Here is an 18,813-nt window from a genome sequence, read left to right as displayed (position 1 = left end):
GAGGGGCTGTGGGCCAGGTGGCCCTGATTTGAATCCCGGCTCTGCCACTTATGAACCATGATCATTGATTCACTGAGAAAATTATCAGGGTAGCCTCCATGTTCCAGAGACAGTACTTCTAGACAGATACAGAGCTAAGTTAGCAGCACAGACATAAGGAAGGGAACTTGGTAAACCTAGTGCCTTCCCCAGGGAGTAAGAGTGGGTTAACATCCCCCACAGCTAAGATGAACAATTAAACAAGACAACATGTGACAGTGAATGAAATTGAATCCCAACCTCTCTTGAAGCTTCAGAAGCTACAAATGGGGACTGGGGAACATTTTTTAGCAAGAATCATTTTCCCTAAACCAGTGGTTCTCAGTGGAGGTGGCAAGGTATTTTTTTTTTTTGTCCCACAACATGCCCCTCAAGGACATCTGGCAACTTTAGAAACATGTTTTGACTATCACAAGGTGGGACATAATTTTGCTCCCCTCGGGACTTTTGGCAATTTTGGAGGCATTCTTGGTTGTCCAAGGCAAGGTAGGGAGAGTGTGCTATTGACGCTACCACCTGTGGGAAAGCACTCAGACTCAGGGCTGCACTGAGGCTACCCTGCTCTACATGCGAGGTAAGAGGGGACCCCTGGGAAGACTGGTTTTTCAGGGTACCTCCTTTAGGGTGAGGGTTTGTCTTTGGAGTGCTCCCCTGCGGTGAGGGAGGGGAGGAGGGAAATCCCTCCTGGGGACCTTTTGGAAGGTTCAGATTAAGGGCCTGGGTATAATATGCCGTGTGCTTTTAGTGGGGGTTTTGGTATATTTTTTCTCTATGCTCTCATTTTCTTCTGTTGGCCCTAAGTCTGCAGGACAGTCTAGAGTTAAACCAAGGTGTGACGGGGTCTTCAATGGGCCTCAGGGCATAAGGAGAAAGGCCAGTGTGAGTGCTTAAGGCATGGTGGTATAGTCCTGGGATAGCCAGTTTCCAGTGCAGGAGGTGGCTATGTTCTGGGTTCCAGGACAATGAGAGTCAGGAAATGACCATGATGGAAGTGGGAGCAAGAAGTCTTCCAAAACTATTGGGAAGGGGCCAGGTACAGTGGCACATGATACAATTCCAGAGATTCAGGAGGCTAAGGAAGAAGGATTGCGAAGTTCAAGGCCAGCCTCAGCAACTTAGTAAGACCTTGTCTCAAAATAAAAAGTAAGAAAAAAGGCTAGGGGTGTAGCTCAATACGGAGCATCCCTAGGTTCAACCCCCAGTACCACAAAACAAAAAATGAACAACTATTGGGAAGGAAGCCTGGACATTATTGATGGAGCAGGATGGGGCCCGGCCTGCCTGGTTCACCGGGTTTCCCTCAGAGGGTGGGAATGAGGTGTAGGATAGCTCCAGAAAGACTCATTCTGATCACCACACCCCAGAGGCTGGGTCCTGAGCCCAGACAACAGAATGATGGGCCAGTCAACTCTAGAGAAAGTGAACAGCCTGATCTGGGACTTGTAGAAACCAGTAACCCTACCTGGGCATTGCTATTGGGAAATAGCACTATTTGGGATTTGGGTATAGCAATATAGAGGCTATCCTACCACTGAAGAGAGGGAGGTTAAAGGAAAATAGACAGGTGACATGATTGGATCCCAGCCTCCTCCTAGCACCTCAGGACTCAGGCAGCCCTGGGTTCTCTGTCTAGGCTTAGAAATGGAGGATTCTTCTCAGGAAGCTGGAACACACGAGACGCTGACATCTGGGGGACAGTAGCTCTCTGCCAGAGCATCCAAGAATCAATCTCACCAATCACAAGGCTACTTGGCACAGGCTTTCCAGCTGGCCTTTGACCATTAACTTTGACCTTTAACTATTAACTATGACCAGGAATCATCAGGTATCTGAGAAAAAAACCCCATGAGAGGAGGGTTCCCACCATTAGACAGAATTCAGTAAACTGGAGAAGCCAAGATCATATGAAAAGAATAAAGATCATGGGAAAAGAACAGAGGGTTTTAGAAAGGGATAATAAGCTGTGGTGATAATAACAACAACCATGATAAATTAGAAAACTTACTATGTCAGGTTCTGTTGTACAGGACCTCACATTCCAAATGTAACTATAAAAAATATGATACACCCATAAATCAAGAATAAGATGTTATAGGAAAAAAGAAGAGCTAGAGAACAATGCAGAATACTCAAAAATTATCACATAATTGTAGAGCAGTCAATACAAGGACTTAAAGATAAGGTAAAGGGAATTCCCAAAAATTGGAGGAAGAAAAAGATAAAGGATCAAAAAGGGGAAGGGGAGATAAGAGTCTTAGAAAAGGACTGATCTAAAGAAAGCCAGGAAAGAGAAACAGAATATGAAGGGATTTCCTAGAACTGAGTCTCTCCCCGCCGAAAATAAAATGGGATAAAATATGACTTTTGTTTCAGCACATCACTGTGAAACCCCAGATTTTCAAGAATAAAAGAGAAGATCCTAAATATTTCTAGAGAAGGAAAAAAGATCACATGAAAAGTAGAATTAGACACAGAGACAGAAGATGCTAGAAAGCAGGGCCGATGCCTTCAAACTCCTGCAACTCTGTTAGGAAATTTCTAGAGGACATGTTCTGACAAAATGAGGTAGAAGATGTGGGAGGAAGACCTGGGCTCAAAGAAACAGCAGAGAGGCAACAAGAGCTTGAGGGGCAGATGGGAGGTGGCCTGGAGACGCCTCCACCCAGGTTTCCAGGAAAAACAGGGACTGAGAGCTCACTTGGCATGTTGGACATTTAGGGAAAAACTCATAATAGGAGGGCTGGGGAGATAGCTCAGTTGGTAGAGTGCTTGCCTTGCAAGCACAAGGCCCTGGGTTCGATCCCCAGCACCGCAAAAAAAAAAAAAAAAAAAAAAACTCAAAATAGGATCAGCTGGTGGAGTGATTATAAAGAGTTAAGATTAAATGTGTAGCAAATTAGGCAAGGAAACATCGAACTATTACACAACCTATCTCTGCAACAAAAAAAATACAAAAATATAATAATGTAAATATTGATTATTGATTTTGTCAATATTTGTGATAAAATGATATGAGAAGGATGAGGGGAAGAGTGGGGCAAATGTGTAAGAAAGCTAAATTCTGTCTACCAAGAGATGAGGTTTAAAAGTGTTAAGTAAAAAAAGGTGGCTTTCATAAGATATTCCATGCTTGTATAATTATGTCAAAATGGATTCTACTGTTGTGTATAACTAAAAAGAGCCAATTTTTAAAAAGAGAGAAACAGCAAATAAAGAATGTAAGCAGGGCTGGGGTTGTAGTTCAGTGGTGGAGAGCTTGCCTAGCATATGTGAGGCACTGGGTTCGATTCTCAGCACCACATATAAATAAATCAAATAAAGATCCATTGATGACCAAAAGAATTTTTTTTTAAAATGTAATTGAAGTATGAGATAAAAAGTAAAAAAAAAAAAAAAAGATGACTTTCATGGAATAAGAAGTACATCTCAATTTTAAAAACAAAGAAAAATGATAAGAAAAAGCAGTATATGCATATTATCAAGAATAAGACAGCAAACACTGGAGGAATTGATTAAAGGAGCAGTGCTCATTATTACCGTGATGCTCAGGAGGTAGGCAACCCAAGTGCACCAGGGAAAGTGAGCAAAGCGACTGTGATAGCTGATGGGGAGAAGCCCCAACAGACTCAGCAGGAACAAGAAAAGAAATGGGAAGAGGCAAATAAAGTCACAGAGACCTTGGAGAAGGCCTTAGAGGCTCACAGGCTGTGGGACAGGGAGCCTGGGCCATTTCATGGGACTTCTCAGTGGTCACGGTGACCCAGAAAGTTGAAGGCATTGAGTTAAATGAGGTTCTTGTCACACAAAGCCTCTGGTTCTCCATGACCAACATGCCCCATCTGTACACATATATTTGCACACACATGTGCATGCGCAGCTCTGCCCCCCCACCCTACTGGGGCTTAAGCTCACCTGGGCTTGAGGTAGCTGAGTGCTTCTGAGAACTGGTTGGTGAGGAACAGGTCCAGGGCCGTCATGCACTGGTCCAGGGCCTCATGGAGGTTGCTCACAGGAGTCCTGAGGGGAGAGACATGAGCCTGACCCTGGAGCCTCAGACCCTCCTGACCACTCCACCTCTCTGGTTAGCCTTGGATTCCTTTCCCAAGCCCTTCCAGGCTGCCCACTCAGTACTGGGATGCAGGGACAATTTGGACCCACCTCTCAATGTCCCCAGTGGTGAGAAGAGGAGCAGAAGGGGGTACCATCTGAGATCTGGGGGAGGGGCTGAGAATAGGGGGTAAGATAAGAAAGCCTCAGGAATAAACGTATCTTACCCTGCACGAGGGCAATGGTAGTCCTTGTGACCTTTTTGACCCATTGGGTTCTGCTGCCCCCCCCAGGGGGGTGCAGCCCACCCACAAAGTCCCTCTCTGTCCCTCTCTCCCTCCTTCTCCGGGATTCCTCCTGCCTCTCAGGCCTGCACTCTAGAACCCCGAACACTGTCATAATGGGCCATGAGGGGCAGCAGACCTGTAGGAACAGCCCAGGCATTCCATACTCAGGTCTCACCTTCCCAGTCACACCTCTCGCACACCTGCACCCCCAGTCCCTACAGTTCTCTGAGGTTCTTATCATTCTTTGACATGTGATATATTTTTGTGTTTATGGTTTGTCTGTCTGTCTGTCTCTCTCTCCACTAAAATATAAGCACCTAAAAGAGAGGAACCTTAGTTTTGATCACTGCTGTATCTCCATCACCTAGGATCTGACACAAAATTGGCTTTTAACATATATGTGAGGTGAATGAATAACTGAAAAAACAGGAGTCGAAACCAGGAAAACAAGTCCCTAACTTTTCTGGGCTTCAGCACTCCCATCTAAAAAATTAGATGTGAAATGAGGAAGATCCCAGAGGTCTATTTGACAGAGAATGATCCTTCTCAAGGGATCTCTTGTGAGTGAAGGAAGGTTCCAGGAAGGAGCTTAGTGATATAATTGAAGGGAAATCCTGTTCCCCAAAAAATAAGAGAACTCTTCTTCTCCACTAGGTAAACTACACATACCTTGAGGCCCAACTCTAGTGCTTCCTCTGCAATTCATCAGCAGCTTTTCCCAGGCAAAGTGAGATGTGTCCTGTTTAAACTCCTATTCATTCTCCCAAATGTGTTCTCTCTCAGTTCTGCCATTTTAATTAGTGACACATCTCTCCCCAGTTTCTCAAGCCAGAAATCTGATAGTTATCCTTTTTTAAATAATTTTTTAGTTGTAGATGGACACAATACCTTTATTTGATTTACTTATTTTTATGTGGTGCTGAGGATTGAACCCAGTGCCTCACACATGCTAGGCAAGCACTCTACCACTGAGCCTCAACCCCAGTTCTGACAGTTATCCTTGACATACCCCTCTCACAGGCCTTCGTCATCCACTACATCACCAAGTACTATCAATTGTACTACCTAAATGTCTCAAAACCACCCTCTTGCCCAGCATGGTGCCCCACCCCTGTAATACCAGAGACCTGGGCAGTTGAGGCAGGGAGATTATGAGCTCGAGGGCAGCCTCAGCAACTTAGCAAGGCCCTAAGCAACTTAGGGAGATCCTGTCTCAAAATAAAAAATAAAATGAGCTTGGATGTAGCTCAGTGATAAAGTGCCCCTGGGTTAAGTCCCTAGTACCCCACCACCACTAAAAAAAAAAAAAAAAAAAAAAAATTTACCCCTTTCCACGCCCAGTGGCCCAAATCTCTATCATCTTTACCCAAGTCTGTTGAAATACTCTCCTTCCACTCTGGTCACCTCCTACCCCTTCTCTCTTCTCTGCTAGACAATTTTATTCCCTATTTCATGTCTCTCAACTTGTTTCTTTACTATCTGAGTTTCTCATGTTGATTATTATATTTTTCCTTTCCAGAAATTCTACTTGGTTCTTTTTCAAGTATGTTTTGGGTATTTTAGATAGTATTTTGTTACCTGCTTATTGTTTCAAGTTCTTCAATTTCTCCCTCTTTTTTTTTTTTTTTTTTTCTTTTTTTGGTACTGGGAATAGAACCCAGTGGTACTTTACACTGAGCTACATCCCCGGTCCTTTTTATTTTTGAGACAGGGTCTCACTAAGTTGCTGAGACTGGTCTCAAACTTGAGATTCTCTTGCTTCGGCCTCCTGAATTGCTGGGATCATAGGTATGCATCACCATGCCTGTTTCAATGTATCCACAATTCTTAAGCACAATTATTTATATTCTGTATCTGCTAATTCTAGCATTTAAGACTCTCAGATAAACTGCTACATGTTCCTAGTGCATGCTGATCATAATGGCTTGTTTCCTCATGTTTTATAATTTAATCATGAATTCATCATTGTCAGAGGGACCTTGGGACAAGGGTGCATCCCTCCAAAAAAGACTTTCATTTACTCCAGCCAAGTTCCCTGAGACACTGACACACTGAGACCACTTAAGTCGCTTTTCTTGTTTATGAATTCTAGGACCACAAAAGTGGTGCGCATTCAAACCCAGCATTGTGTCAGGGCAGATCAATATTTAGAACTTTCTAGAGAGCCTTTTTTTCCCCACCAGAACTGTTGTCTCCCTTTGTTGGTGGATGATCATTTCTCTGGCCAATTCTCCTAGTCACTGAGGCTGGAGGCCTTCAAGTCCCACATTTATGAGGGGGAAGAGGACTATGTGCTAATTCTTCATACTACTGTACCTGCTCAGACCCAAGACCTCATCTCCCATCCCTTATGTGGCTGTCGGTATTGAAGGGTCTAGGTTTCTGAACCTGCAAGTACCCTAAGGTTGCTGTGGCTTCATCTCATTATCAGCCTGACTCCAGCTCCCTCTTCATTCTTGGCTTGAGAGGATTTGCTACTTCTGGGGGAGTATGAAATGTGTCATAAAGGATGCTTGGTGTATCCCATTTATCCACCCAATGGTTTTTTTGGAGGCAGAATGTTGGAAACATTATTCCCTCTAATCCATCCCTTTTTTATAACCAAATGTCTATTTAAAAACCAGATCTGACCATGTCACTCCAGGACTTCAAATCCTTCACTGGCTCCCCATTCCTTGCAGGGCAAAGACTCGGTTCTTTTTCATCGTCTAAAAAGTCCCAACCTAAGTTGCCCCAGCCCTTTCCTCACAAGGCCTGGATGTGTCTGTCTTCCTTCGTGCCCAGAGCCCAGCCTAGCAACTAATGCTCAATCCATTCAGCTCTGTTGGACGAATGAATCAAAAAGGGGAGGGAGTGAGCACCTACCACCCTGGGTGTTCAATAGCTCTCCTTGAACTCTTAAAATGCCCTATGCAATGGGATTATTACCCAACACACTCTCTCTCTCTCTCTCTCTCTCTCTCTCTCTCTCTCTCTCTCTCTCTCTCTCTCTTTCAATGCAGATAAGATGGAGTAAGAAGTGCAAGAAGGGGAAACTGTGCAAGGGGCTAGACGCACCACACCTGTACAGCAGTTGGAGGCATAGGTAGTCTCGAAGGGCTGGGAGACAGAGGCTCCAAAAAGGTTGCTAGATGGAGAGGTGAGGTGGGGGCTGGCTGGGGAGCTCAGGAAAGGGGGACATGGGCCCCACTTGACTTAAAAATAGCATTAAAACCATCCCCTCACCACCAAGAGAATATCATTCCAGTTTTATCTAAATTGGTGACTGCATTATCTCACTAATCCTCCTGCTAGCAAGCACTCTTATCTGCATTTGACAGATAAGGGAGTGAAGGCAGTGAAGAGGGAACCAAGTGTGGCCCCTCCCAGCAGCTTGGGAGAAGACAAAAGCTTTCTGCATACTCAGTGTTCCAAATCTTGCCCCTGCTCCTCCACAGGCTGTGTCTTCAAGGTGGTTCTCCTTTAGGGAACCCTCAGGTAAGCAAGTGATGGGTTTGTGGTGAGGAGCCATCTCCTTGGGAACACTGAGACAGGGATGGGAAGGTGGGCAAGGGAGGCACTGGGATGGGTGGAGAATGGAACAGGGCTAGTGACCAACTCCAGGAACTTTAGCATTGTGGTGGTAGGACTTTCCCATTCAGATTCCATCCACTTAAGACCCACATGAAATAGGAACAGGACAGAGTGGAAGCAAGCATCAGGTACCCTGGAGCCACAGCCTCACTCTCCTCTTGCCTCCCACATCCCATCTGTTGTCACCTGGACTGCTACCTTGGTGCTTCATAGGCAGAGTCAGAATGGGGTAGCTAGACGATCCTCAGTCCCAGCTGAAAAAGCTCCCATCCCAAACTCAGTCAGGGTTAGGTGGGTGTGGGACAGGGAAGTAAAGTTACTCAAGGAGAAAACTGGAGCCAGAACTGACTTTTTAACCCTGCTCCATCCTGGGAGTGGGGGACTTTGGCTCCAAGAGTGAAGTAACAGGTCCACTTCCAAAGTGACCTTTCTAAATTGCAAATATGACTGAGACTCTCCTTCCAGAGTCCCTCTTGGATGCACACAAAGCAAGTGCCCTGTGGCATGACCCACTGCAGGGGAGTCTACAAGAATTTTGAAAGCATACAACCCTGGACTCAAGTTGCACTTCAGCAATAACTTGCTTTCTGGATAAACCTGAGAAAGTTCTTTAACCTCTATGAGCCTCAGTTTCTTCTTCAATGAATGGGAATGACAGTATCTACCCCCCAGTGTTATAAAAAATTACTGAACTGGTTGCTGGTGGCACAGGCCTGTAATCCCAGCTGCTTGGAGGCTGAGACAGGAGGACTGTGAGTTCAAAGACAGTCTCAGCAACTTAGCAAGGCCATAAGCAACTTGGTGAGGCTCTAAGTAACTCAATGAGACCCTGTCTCTAAATAAAATACAAAAACAGGGCTGGGGATGTGGCTCAGTGATTGAGTGTCCCCGAGTTCAATCCCTGGTACCCCCCCATCCACCAATAAAAAAAAATAATAATGATTAAGATCATGCAAAGCAAAATAGGAAGTACTCAGAAAATGTCAGCAATTATAACTTTTTTCTAACATACATTGACATCGTTTCTTTTACTGAGCAATGCTGATTTTATAATAAAACTAAGTAACTTTAAAAGATTGAGTACATACCTATAACTTGGCAATTATACTACTAAGAGGCACTCCAGAGAAACACATGTGCAAAGGACACCTGTGCAAGAATATTCAGTATTTGAACAGCAACACACGGAGACCCACCTCAATGTCCAACAAGAAAGGTAAGTAAATAAATGCGAGTCTTTACACAGGGTGGTGTGCCATATATCAGGGCAAGGACAACCAGAGTCGCATGATCAAGAAGGCTAAACCTTAGAAACCTGACAATGAGTGAGGAAAAAGCTGCAGGATAACACATACTATGACTCTACTTCTGTAAATTTTTAAAGAACATCTACCTACCATTTAGCATTTCATATATTCAGCAAAAGAATGAAAACAGGGAAATGACAAAACCAAAATTCAGATTCAGGATGGCAATTATCTCTGGAGAGGGAAGGAGGGAAGGAGTTTTCAAGGAGGCTTCTATAGTTTATTTCTTAAAAAGAATTCATATTCTAAATGGGTCACAGTGTTAATATCTGACAAAGCTGGGAGACAAGAACATGGGAGTTCATTTTATTATTTGCTATATTTTTCCAAAGGCTTAAAAATATTTCATAATTTTTAAAGTGGTAGAGATTTGAGGCTTGCTTTGTTCACCACTGACCATCCTGCTCAGGGTTGGGCCCAAAACAGGTCTAGTTGTTTGTTGAGTGACTGAATAAATGTCTATAGTGAAGGTGGGGATAGTCCTGCTTTAGGTCTCAACTGCTCAGATCCTACCAGGGCAGAGGCAGATAGACCTATGTGGCCTCAAAGAACAGTAGGCCCCACAAGCCTGCAGGGAGGCTGGTGTGGTTCAGTATGAGGAAGGCCTGCCAGTGCTGGAAAAGCCAGCTTGCTGCCCTGGAGGCCAATAGCAGGCCCAGAGGAGCCCAGAGGAGCCCAGAGAATCCTGGAGCTTGTAGAGGGGACTCCGGCATGGATGTGGAGGTATAAAGAAGAGGGATGAACGTGGATTTCAGTTCCAAAGTCTAGGATTTTTTAATGGAAGCCTTGCTCCACGTCTGCATACTCTCCTGGAAGTCACTTTCCTAGACCAGAGTGGGGTGGTGCTCAGTCAGAGATGGGCAGAAGGAGACCTAAACTAGCTCCAGATATACAAGAACTTCAGCCCTCAGCAGGAAGGGAGCAGCTAGCCCAGCCTCCTCATGTTTTCCAAAGGTGGGTCCAAAAGTTTAGGAAGGATAAAAGACTTGGCCTAAGTCATATAGCAAAAATGATCAAGGCAAAACTTACCAGGCAGCCCTCCCCAGCAACCCAGCTTCCAAGCCCTGAGACTCCCCCACCGGTCCTATGGGAGCATCCAGTTGCCGGATGGCACCAGGTTCCTCACCTCAATGTTCATTTGTTAGGCCTCAGGCCCTTGGCAAATATTGTCACTGGTGGTGAGGCTCTAAGCAGGGCGGTCACCGGTTCCAGCTCACATGGGGTTCGATCTCTGCCCAGCAACCTGCCAGCAGACAGAAATCCCAGCAGCTGCCCCTACCCCCTAGGGCCAAGGAGAAAGGCAGAGCTGCAGGTCGTCTCTGGGCAGCAAGCAGCTGTCACTGCTACAGGGGCAATGTGGTGGGTCCCACAGGATTCCTCAGTGGGTGGGGGTAGAGCTGGACAAGAGAGCCTTGTTGGTAGTGCCAACGCCCACCTTTTACAACCCTGTTAATCCCCTGGGCCGGGTTGGACCAAACAGCCCTTTAAGTCCCCCAAATATCACCGAAGATGATGTGGGTGGGAGCTCTGACATCGAACAGAACAGGTTTCAAATCCCGGTCCCAACTCTTACCTCCTGAAGGACTGAAGACAAGTCACAGAAAGAGCTATGCCTCAGTTTGCTCATCTTAGCAAACTGATGGTAACGGGCCCACCCCACAGACAAACGCCATGCAGCTGGTGAGGCAGGCTCCTGCAAACATGGCTGTGACTACACCTTCCTGAGAAAGTTGGGACCCAGAAGGGGAGTGGCCGGCCCAGGGTCCCCTGGGGCAGTTTCCGCAGCCCCCTCTCGGCTCCCGGCGCCGGCGGCCCCAGGGGCAGCGCGGCGAGGGGCTGCGCAGCCGGCAGGGGCGACAGCCGCAGTGCGGGCCGCGGGCGCGGCGGGGAGGCTCGGCGCGGCCCCCCGCACGTCCCCGCCCGGGCCCGCGCCCCCGGGGCCGCCCGCCGCGCACTTACCCCGCGGGCAGGGCGCCTGGGGCGCCGGCCGTGGTCATCGCCGAGGGGAGCGAGTGGCGCTGCCCCAGCCGGACGCCAGCCACGGCCCAGGTGTTGCCGCCGGATCCCGGAGCCCCGCGCGGTGCAGCCGAGCCGGGGAGGGGCGCGCCGGGGGCGGGGAAGGCGGCGGGGCCGGGCCGGGCCTCGGTCTGCCCACCCGCGCAGTGGGGCCACGGCCGCCCGCCGCGGCGCGGAGCTGGGGCAGGGCTGGGGCGGGGCCTGCCTGCGCCGCGCCCGCGCCAGGGTCCCCACCCCCAGCCCGGACAGGTGAGGCCCGGGGCCACAGCGCCTGTGCGCAGACCCCGCCCAGCTCCCAGCTCTCTCCTTCCGGAGACGCCCCCACCTGAGTTAGGAAGTTCTGGACCTGAGGTTCACCTGCCTGTCACCCGCCGTCCCCAACAGCTCCCGCCCCGCAGCGGCTCCCACCGGAGCCTGTGATGTCCTACAACATTAATGGGAGCATTCATGCAGAGAAAGGCAGCCTTCAGAGTCAGACTTGAATTTTAATCCCAAACACATGTCCACTGAGTATGTTTGTAGGAGACAAGAAGGCGGGAAATAACGCGGTTTTAGCACTCACTTGCTAGTAAGCAGCTCACACCCGTCTTCTCAGTTTCCATAATTGCCGCTTTACAGATGTGGAAACTGAGGCATAGGGTTCATGTAATTGGCTCAGGAGCACGCACGTAATATGTGACAAGCTGGGACCGGAACTCAGCCCTCCTGACTCCAGAGCTCACGTGCCAGTTCTCCACCCCACCGGTCCTCTGATTTTCAATGCTTGTGTTGGGGTCACTCTCCAGATGCCCACTGTGCACCTAGGCCTCCTAGGCCTCAGGTGGGTGTGTAAGCCCAGGGTTGAATTGACCTGGTCTCCTGGCAGAGGGAGTTCTGGTCCATGAGGAGTTAAACAGCCACCACCTCTGGGCCCCAGATGCTCTTAACCATGACTCATCACAGCACGTGGCTGCCATTAGCGCTGTCCCTTCACAAAGGCAGGGGACAGAAGGAGAAGGAGGGACTTCAGTTCCCCTAGATCAGACCTAAGATCCTGGATGTCAGAAAAGGAAACAGGAGGGGGCAGCCTGCAGAAGCAGCCAGGGTGGGAAGAGGACTTGGACCAGATCCCAGGGGAGCAAGGCAGGTTGGGCTTGGTTGTAGATGGGAGAGGTTTGTGGGATTACTGCTTACATCAAACATGCTTCCTGGGAAGGCAGTGAGTTCCCCTCCAGCCCATGTGTAAGCAGAGGCCAGATGCTTACTTCCAAGATCATCCCACCTCTGGAGTTTCATATATAGGCATGAAAAAGAAACTAACTATAAGCAGCAGGCTATAATGACATCCACAAGAAACTATAAGAAATCCAGATGAGGGAGAGTCAGGGGGCTTTGGGATGAGGTAGGGTCAGAACTGAGTCATGAAGTTTTTTAATGAAGTTGTGGAGCAAGTGTACCAGGTGGGGGAAAAACATGCATGAAGGCACAGAGGTGGCAAGGGCACAGTGGTGACAGCTGGAGTTTGTGAGGCTGGTGAGAAGACCAATAATATGTTGTAAAGACAAGTCCCAGGTGATAAGGCTGGGAGGCTGTCACACGCCATGCACTTTCAAATCTCCAGGTATTTGTTGCCCACGCTGTTTCCTCTCCCTAGAACACATGTCCCTTCCTTATCACTTATTATCCATTCAAGTAACCAGGGGTGGTCCAGTGAGCTTACCATTGAGAAGCCTCTTTTCAAAAAATCATACAAACTTACTGATAGAAAATTGCCAGGGTCTTCCTGGAGCCTTGGAAGAGGCCAGGCAGGTGAGGGAAGAGATCCTGAAGCTTTAAGCTACATTAACTCCAAGGCAGATCTTTACTGTATTTGACCAACATGTAGTAAGTACCTGCTAATGCCAGAACTCTTCCTCACCCTACAAGGTTTCTGTTCAGACACTGCCTCTTCCAAAAAACTTTCCCTCTCAGGCTGGGCTGGGAATCCTGGGCACCCACTGCCCTAACCCCCTCTGACCTATCCTAATCCCCTTGGGCTGTTGCTGTCTTTATGTAGTGTGTGCTGGGGACATTGGGGTGGGGGGGATGAGGGGACAAGAAGAGAAGCTATATGTGACTTGTTCTGCCATGGTACTGGCTGACTCTTGAGGGCAGGGCCTGGTCAGATTCATCTGTGTGTTTCAGCGCCTGACAGTTGGTGTCTGACTAATCACCAGACATGAACACTGGGTCCAGAACTTTATGGTTTCCCTGGGGAAATAATTACCTCTAAGGTAATTGTTGCAACAATGACTGATGCACTTAAGCTTCTTAAGTGCCATAGGTGTTAAATATGTAACATGAATTATCTCATTTAATTTTCATTTCTAACTAGGTAGAGCCTCAGTTTCCTCACCAATAAAATAGAAATAATAACACTTTCTACATCGAAGGGCCATTATAAGAATTAAGAATTTACATAGGGACAATGCCCAGAATAGGATGTGGCAGGTAGCATAATGCTACATAAGTACCTGGTGATGATTGTGGTAGTGTGCTGGATATTGTTTTTCTCCCCATTTTACAGATGAAAACCTACTTCTGCAAGGTAAGTAGCCTGGCTGCTGTTAGAACTGGAACACTCCTCACACCACTATGGTGGCAGCGATACTGGAGCCAACCCAGTAACATGTGATGCCCACTCACCTGGTGAGTCAGAGCTCACCAGTCAACTGGCCCACCCTCAGAAAGGCTTCACCTAGCTGTTCCCCGCCTCCTAGGAGCTGGCCCAGTCCCAGCCCAGGGGAGCCTGTGAGTCACCGTTCTTGTTTCTGCCTCGCAACACAGGTAACTCTACTCTGATCATCTACCCACCCATGACCTTGAGCTGACAGTCTCCTGAGTCCCTTCCTGCACTGTCAGGGCGCTTGTTTCCTGGCAGGTGATGCCAGACCTGCTTTCTTCCTTTCCTCCTTCCGTGACTCTCAGGGATGCTGTGATGATAACTGAGCATTACTTGGGTGACCCCTTGTTCCCATCCCCATTTTAGTCCCTTCCCCCAGGCCTTTCCTGGCATGAAGTGTCCCTCCCAATCTCTGTGGTCTGTGCCAGCCCAGATCCACCACTGACTCCAGAGCCCTCCCAGTGGGGCTGTGTTGGTGATTATAAAATGGGTTTTCTTGAAGAGAGTGAACCCTACCCAGCAGGATACAGAACTGGGCTTATTAATAATTCACAAATGAACAGACCCATCAATATGGACCCTTGAGAAGACTGTGACAATCATAGCTCTTAAATATTTTCTGGTAGTGATGATGCCTTTGGGGTACCTAGGCCTAATCCTTGGACAGATCCCCTTCTTCACGTGCACTGTGCCCCCACTAGCTGTGTGACCTTGGGCACACATTACTGCCCTACTCTGGCCCTTAGTTTCCCTCTTTCCTCCAAATACAGAGGGGAAGGAAGGCTGGGTAGGTAGCTAAAGGGCCTTGCCTGCTCTGATGTATCATATGGAGAATCAGGGTCCTGTACTGTCTGGTCTACAGAAGCTGCCAAGGGTAGGCCTAAGGAAAGAGCCTGGGGCAGGCACAGGGGACCAAGAACAGTTATAACTGATACATCAAAGGTCACAGCTCTAAGGAAGGATTTCTGCTATTGAGCGTTATGGCGTTGGGGTTCAGAACTTGGGCTGCAGAGCTAGGAACATTTGGATGGACTCCTGGTCCCACAGTGTCCCAACTAGGTAATCTTAGGCAAGTCATCTGATTAGCTTGAGGTACAGTAGGGAATGGCTCAGGCAACAACTTGAAAGCCAGGATTGTACCCAGCTCTGAAACCTGGTCAGCGACTTCATATCTGGGATGGGGATGATGGCGGGTTGTTTCAAGTATTAAATGAGGTAATACCCAGAAAACTTTTTTTGGTACCAGGAATTGACCCAGGGGCACTTAACCACTAAACCACATCCCCAGACCTTTTAAAAAATATTTTATTTAGAAGGCTGGGGTTGTGGCTCAGTGGTAGAACACTTGCCTAGCATGTGTGAGTCACTGGGTTTGATTCTCAGCACTGCATATAAATAAATGAATAAAATAAAAGGTCTATCAACAACTATAAATATAAAAAAATTTAAAAATTTTTATTTAGAGACAGGGTCTCACTAGATTGTTTAGGGTATTGCTAAGATGCTGAGGCTGGCTTTGAACAATCCTCCTGCCTCAGCCTCCCCAGCTGCTGGGATTACGGAAGTGCACTACCTGGCTCGGCCATGGAAAACTCTTGGACCAGAGCATTATTATTATCTTTCAGTTTTACTCTTCTCATCCAAAAAAGCAGGGATAACAGGATTTCTGTGAGCATTAAAAAAAAAAAGCGCAAATGGATTGAAAGGGACTTTGAACCACACAAGGTTGTTCAGAAAAAAATAAAAAGGATTTCTCCCAAGATGTACACCCAGGGCCGTCGAGGCCTCTGTGGTCAGAGTTGTGTGGAGAATAGATGATACCTGTCAAGTGCTACCTGGTGAAGCATAGGCAAAGGCCTATGGATCCTGAAGGCAGGGGAGGGGAGAGTTCTGAAGGCAGAGGACTGGTGGTTCAGAAGGTGTCTTGGGGGAGAAGCTGGGGCTTAGAGCAAGCGTGGCAAGTGAAGGAGGAGAAGGGGGACCTTCTGAGGGCAATACTGTTCAGTGGAGCCATTAATCTTTGACTAGCCTGATCTGTGTTCAGGGACAGTCCTTGGGTGTGCCCTTTTGTCACCCAGATGCTTTATAAAGCAAGTGCCCACCCATTCATTTGCTCAGAAAGAAAACAAAGTACCTTCAACTTGAGACTTTGCTTTTGTACCTAGTGGAGGGTGTTTCTTTGCTGGAAATGAACAGAGGGGCTATGCTACTGCTTCTTGCAGGCTGTGGGTACTAGTCAGAGCCGACCGCAAGGGATTAGGGGGAATACATTTAAAAAAAAAATTAGGGGTTGGTGATATAGCTCAGTTCATAGTGTGCTTGCCTGTCGAGCACAGGCCCGGGGTTCAATCCCCAGCACTAAAAAAAAAAAATTAGTTATAGGTGGACACAATACCTATCTTTCTTTCTTTCTTTCTTTCCTTCCTTCCTTATTTATTTATTTATTTATTTTATTTAATGTGGTGCTGAGGATCAAACCCAGTGCCTCACAGGTGCTAGGTAAGCTCTCTGAGCTACAACCCCGGCCCCAAGGGGGAATACATTTCGCAGGAGGCAAAAAGCAGGGAAGAAATTTACTCCCATGAGAAGAAAAGGGATCCAAAGGAATGGAGTTGCTTGGCTGAGTTCCACCTGGATGGGGCACCTTATGTCCCTTCTAGTCTTGCCAGGGGTGGGGCAGCAAAAAACAACCATTTGTAGGGTGAGGGAAAGATTTTACTTGAAAGTGGTAGATTTCTGCATTGCTGTTCACTTGGGAAAGGCTGATCTTGAAATGGGAAAGGAAGGCTGAAGAGTTGGGGTAAGAGAGAAAATGTGGAACTGTGTGTGGTGGCTCATGCCTATCATCTCAGGTACTTGGGAGACCGAAGCAGGAGGATCACTTGAGCCCAGGAATTTGAGACAAGCCTGGGCAACATAGAGATACCTTCTAAGAGAGAGAGAGAGGGGGGGGCAGCGGGTGAGGCTGGTGAGGAGGGAGAATGTCTCCTGTCTCTTAGAAAAGAAGATGCTAGAAGACATGCATAGCTCTCTCCCAGAGGAGGCTCATTCCAGGATGCTCAGGAGCTTGGAGCATGGCCATAGTATCATCAAAATCTGTTATGCTGGGTGTGGTGGCACACACTTGTGATCCCAGCAATTTGGGAGACTGAGGCAAGAGGATTGAAAGTTTGAGGCCAACTTTAGCAACTTAGCAAGACCCTAAGCAATTTAGCAAGACCCTGACTCAAAGTAAAATAAATAAATAAATAAAAAGGACTGGGGAGGTAGTTCAATGGTAAATAACCCCTGAGTTCAATCCCTAGTACAAAAAAACAACAAACAAACAAACAAACAAAAAAACCCTCTCATTACTTCTACTTGCTAAAGTGTCCCTTTCAATCTGGTGGGGAATTAGGTGTGACTCACCCTTGGGATAAAGCAATTACTAGAGACTGAGTGTGTCCCCCAAAATTCACATGTTGAAATCTTCACCCCAAGGTGATGTTATTTAGAGGTGGAGTCTTTGGGAAGTGATCAGGTCATGAGGTGGAGCCCACATGGATAGGATTAGGGCTATTATAAAATATTCCTCACCACTGCATCATGTGAGGACATAACAGGAAGGTCCCATTTGTGAACCAGAAAGCTGAATCTGCCTTGATCTTGGCTTCCCAGCCTCCAGGTCTGTTGTTTGGAAGCCACCTGGCTTATGGTATTAGTTAGAGCAGCCTCTATGGGAACAAAGTTGACAGGTGCTGCAGTAAAGAGCCTCAGGGGCTACTCTGCTGCCAGGTCAGGGTGGTGGTCACAGTCTGGGAGAGAATGGCTAGGTCTGGAGAAGCCATAACTGCAGGAGGGTAGTGAGTAGCACAGGCCCCCAGAGGGAGCCACAAAGGATTTTCCAATTTTCATTTTCTTAGGATATCACAAACAGCTGGGGGGTCTCAGAGGACTGGACAGGAGTGCTCCAAATGCATTGTAATTTGGGTACTTTGTACTGCTATAGCTTTGTTTTATGGCTGTTCAGTGGCCACATCTGTACTATAAGTCCCCCATACCCTTGTTCTTCGAGAAGCAGTTTAGCTGGAGGAGCACCCTCTTACTTGACCCTGCTTCTCACAGCAAAGTGATTGGTTGAAGGAAGACCCAATTAGAATAGTCCCCTGTGCTTTTTCAGAATAGTCCCCAGTGTCCTAGAGTTGATGGAGAAGGCCCTTCCTCTTATAATCAGAAGCTCCCTACAGCACTGTGTCAGGCACTGTTCCCAGGGCTGTGCGTAAACACATTCTTAGAATCCTCACAATCCTCATTTGACAGATGAGGAAACTCAGAGGTTAAACAATGGGTCCCCAATCATACTGTGGAGAAGTCTCTGAGTCAGGGTTCAAAACCAACCTCCGTGAACCCAGACCACTTTTTACTGCTTTGTTGCACTGTCCACGGCTTGAGCCGGAAAGCTGCTGGCGGCCACACCTCACACTGCATGGAGAAGCATTGGAGTGAAGCTGGCCACTGAGAGAAACTCAATGGAGAGGCAAAACTTTCTAGGAAAGGACAAAGCAACTAGAGTCATGGATTGGAAGGTATTTCAGGAAATGTGGCATGCTGGCAGAACTGAAGTTGCAACCCCGATAATCTATTTCTCACTGACTTTAAAAAGGATTCCAAATCAGAAACCCTCCATAACTCATAAGGTGGGATGTAGGTTATTTGGAGATTTTTCATATTTCACAAGGGATTGAGAATCTGAGAGGTCACAATGTGCTTCTTACACCAGAACTCTCCCCTCCTGCCCTGTATAGCTGCCCTTGGCAACAGGGAACTGACCAGAATCCTGGGATTAGAAGCTTCAACTTCATAGAAGCTTAGAATTTGTTGTGCTTGTTTGTTTTGGTACTGGGAATTAAACCCAGGGACTTTA

General features: G+C 47.4%; 1 protein-coding gene across 6 annotated transcripts in view; it reads right to left on the bottom strand.

Annotated features, from left to right (window-relative positions):
• Ttc39a (tetratricopeptide repeat domain 39A) overlaps window positions 1-18,813 on the bottom strand; it is a 48,843-nt gene that overhangs the window by 26,252 nt on the left and 3,778 nt on the right. For 2 of the 6 annotated variants that reach the window (XM_047552837.1, XM_047552847.1), the window contains exons 1-2: window positions 11,213-11,535; window positions 3,952-4,056 (exon numbers count right to left, since the gene is read on the bottom strand). In XM_047552837.1, coding sequence (XP_047408793.1) covers window positions 3,952-4,056; window positions 11,213-11,250 — 143 coding nt within the window. In that variant the 5' untranslated portion in view covers window positions 11,251-11,535. Of the gene's footprint in view, window positions 1-3,951; window positions 4,057-10,379; window positions 10,494-10,826; window positions 10,850-11,212; window positions 11,536-18,813 lie in introns of those variants that run through there. The other 4 variants (XM_047552828.1, XM_047552846.1, XM_047552845.1 and 1 more) reach the window with 3 other exon arrangements.

Source organism: Sciurus carolinensis, chromosome 1 (assembly GCF_902686445.1).
Source record: "Sciurus carolinensis chromosome 1, mSciCar1.2, whole genome shotgun sequence".
NCBI classification, from domain to species: Eukaryota; Metazoa; Chordata; class Mammalia; order Rodentia; family Sciuridae; genus Sciurus; species Sciurus carolinensis.
This window is presented reverse-complemented; position numbering and strand designations above follow the sequence as displayed.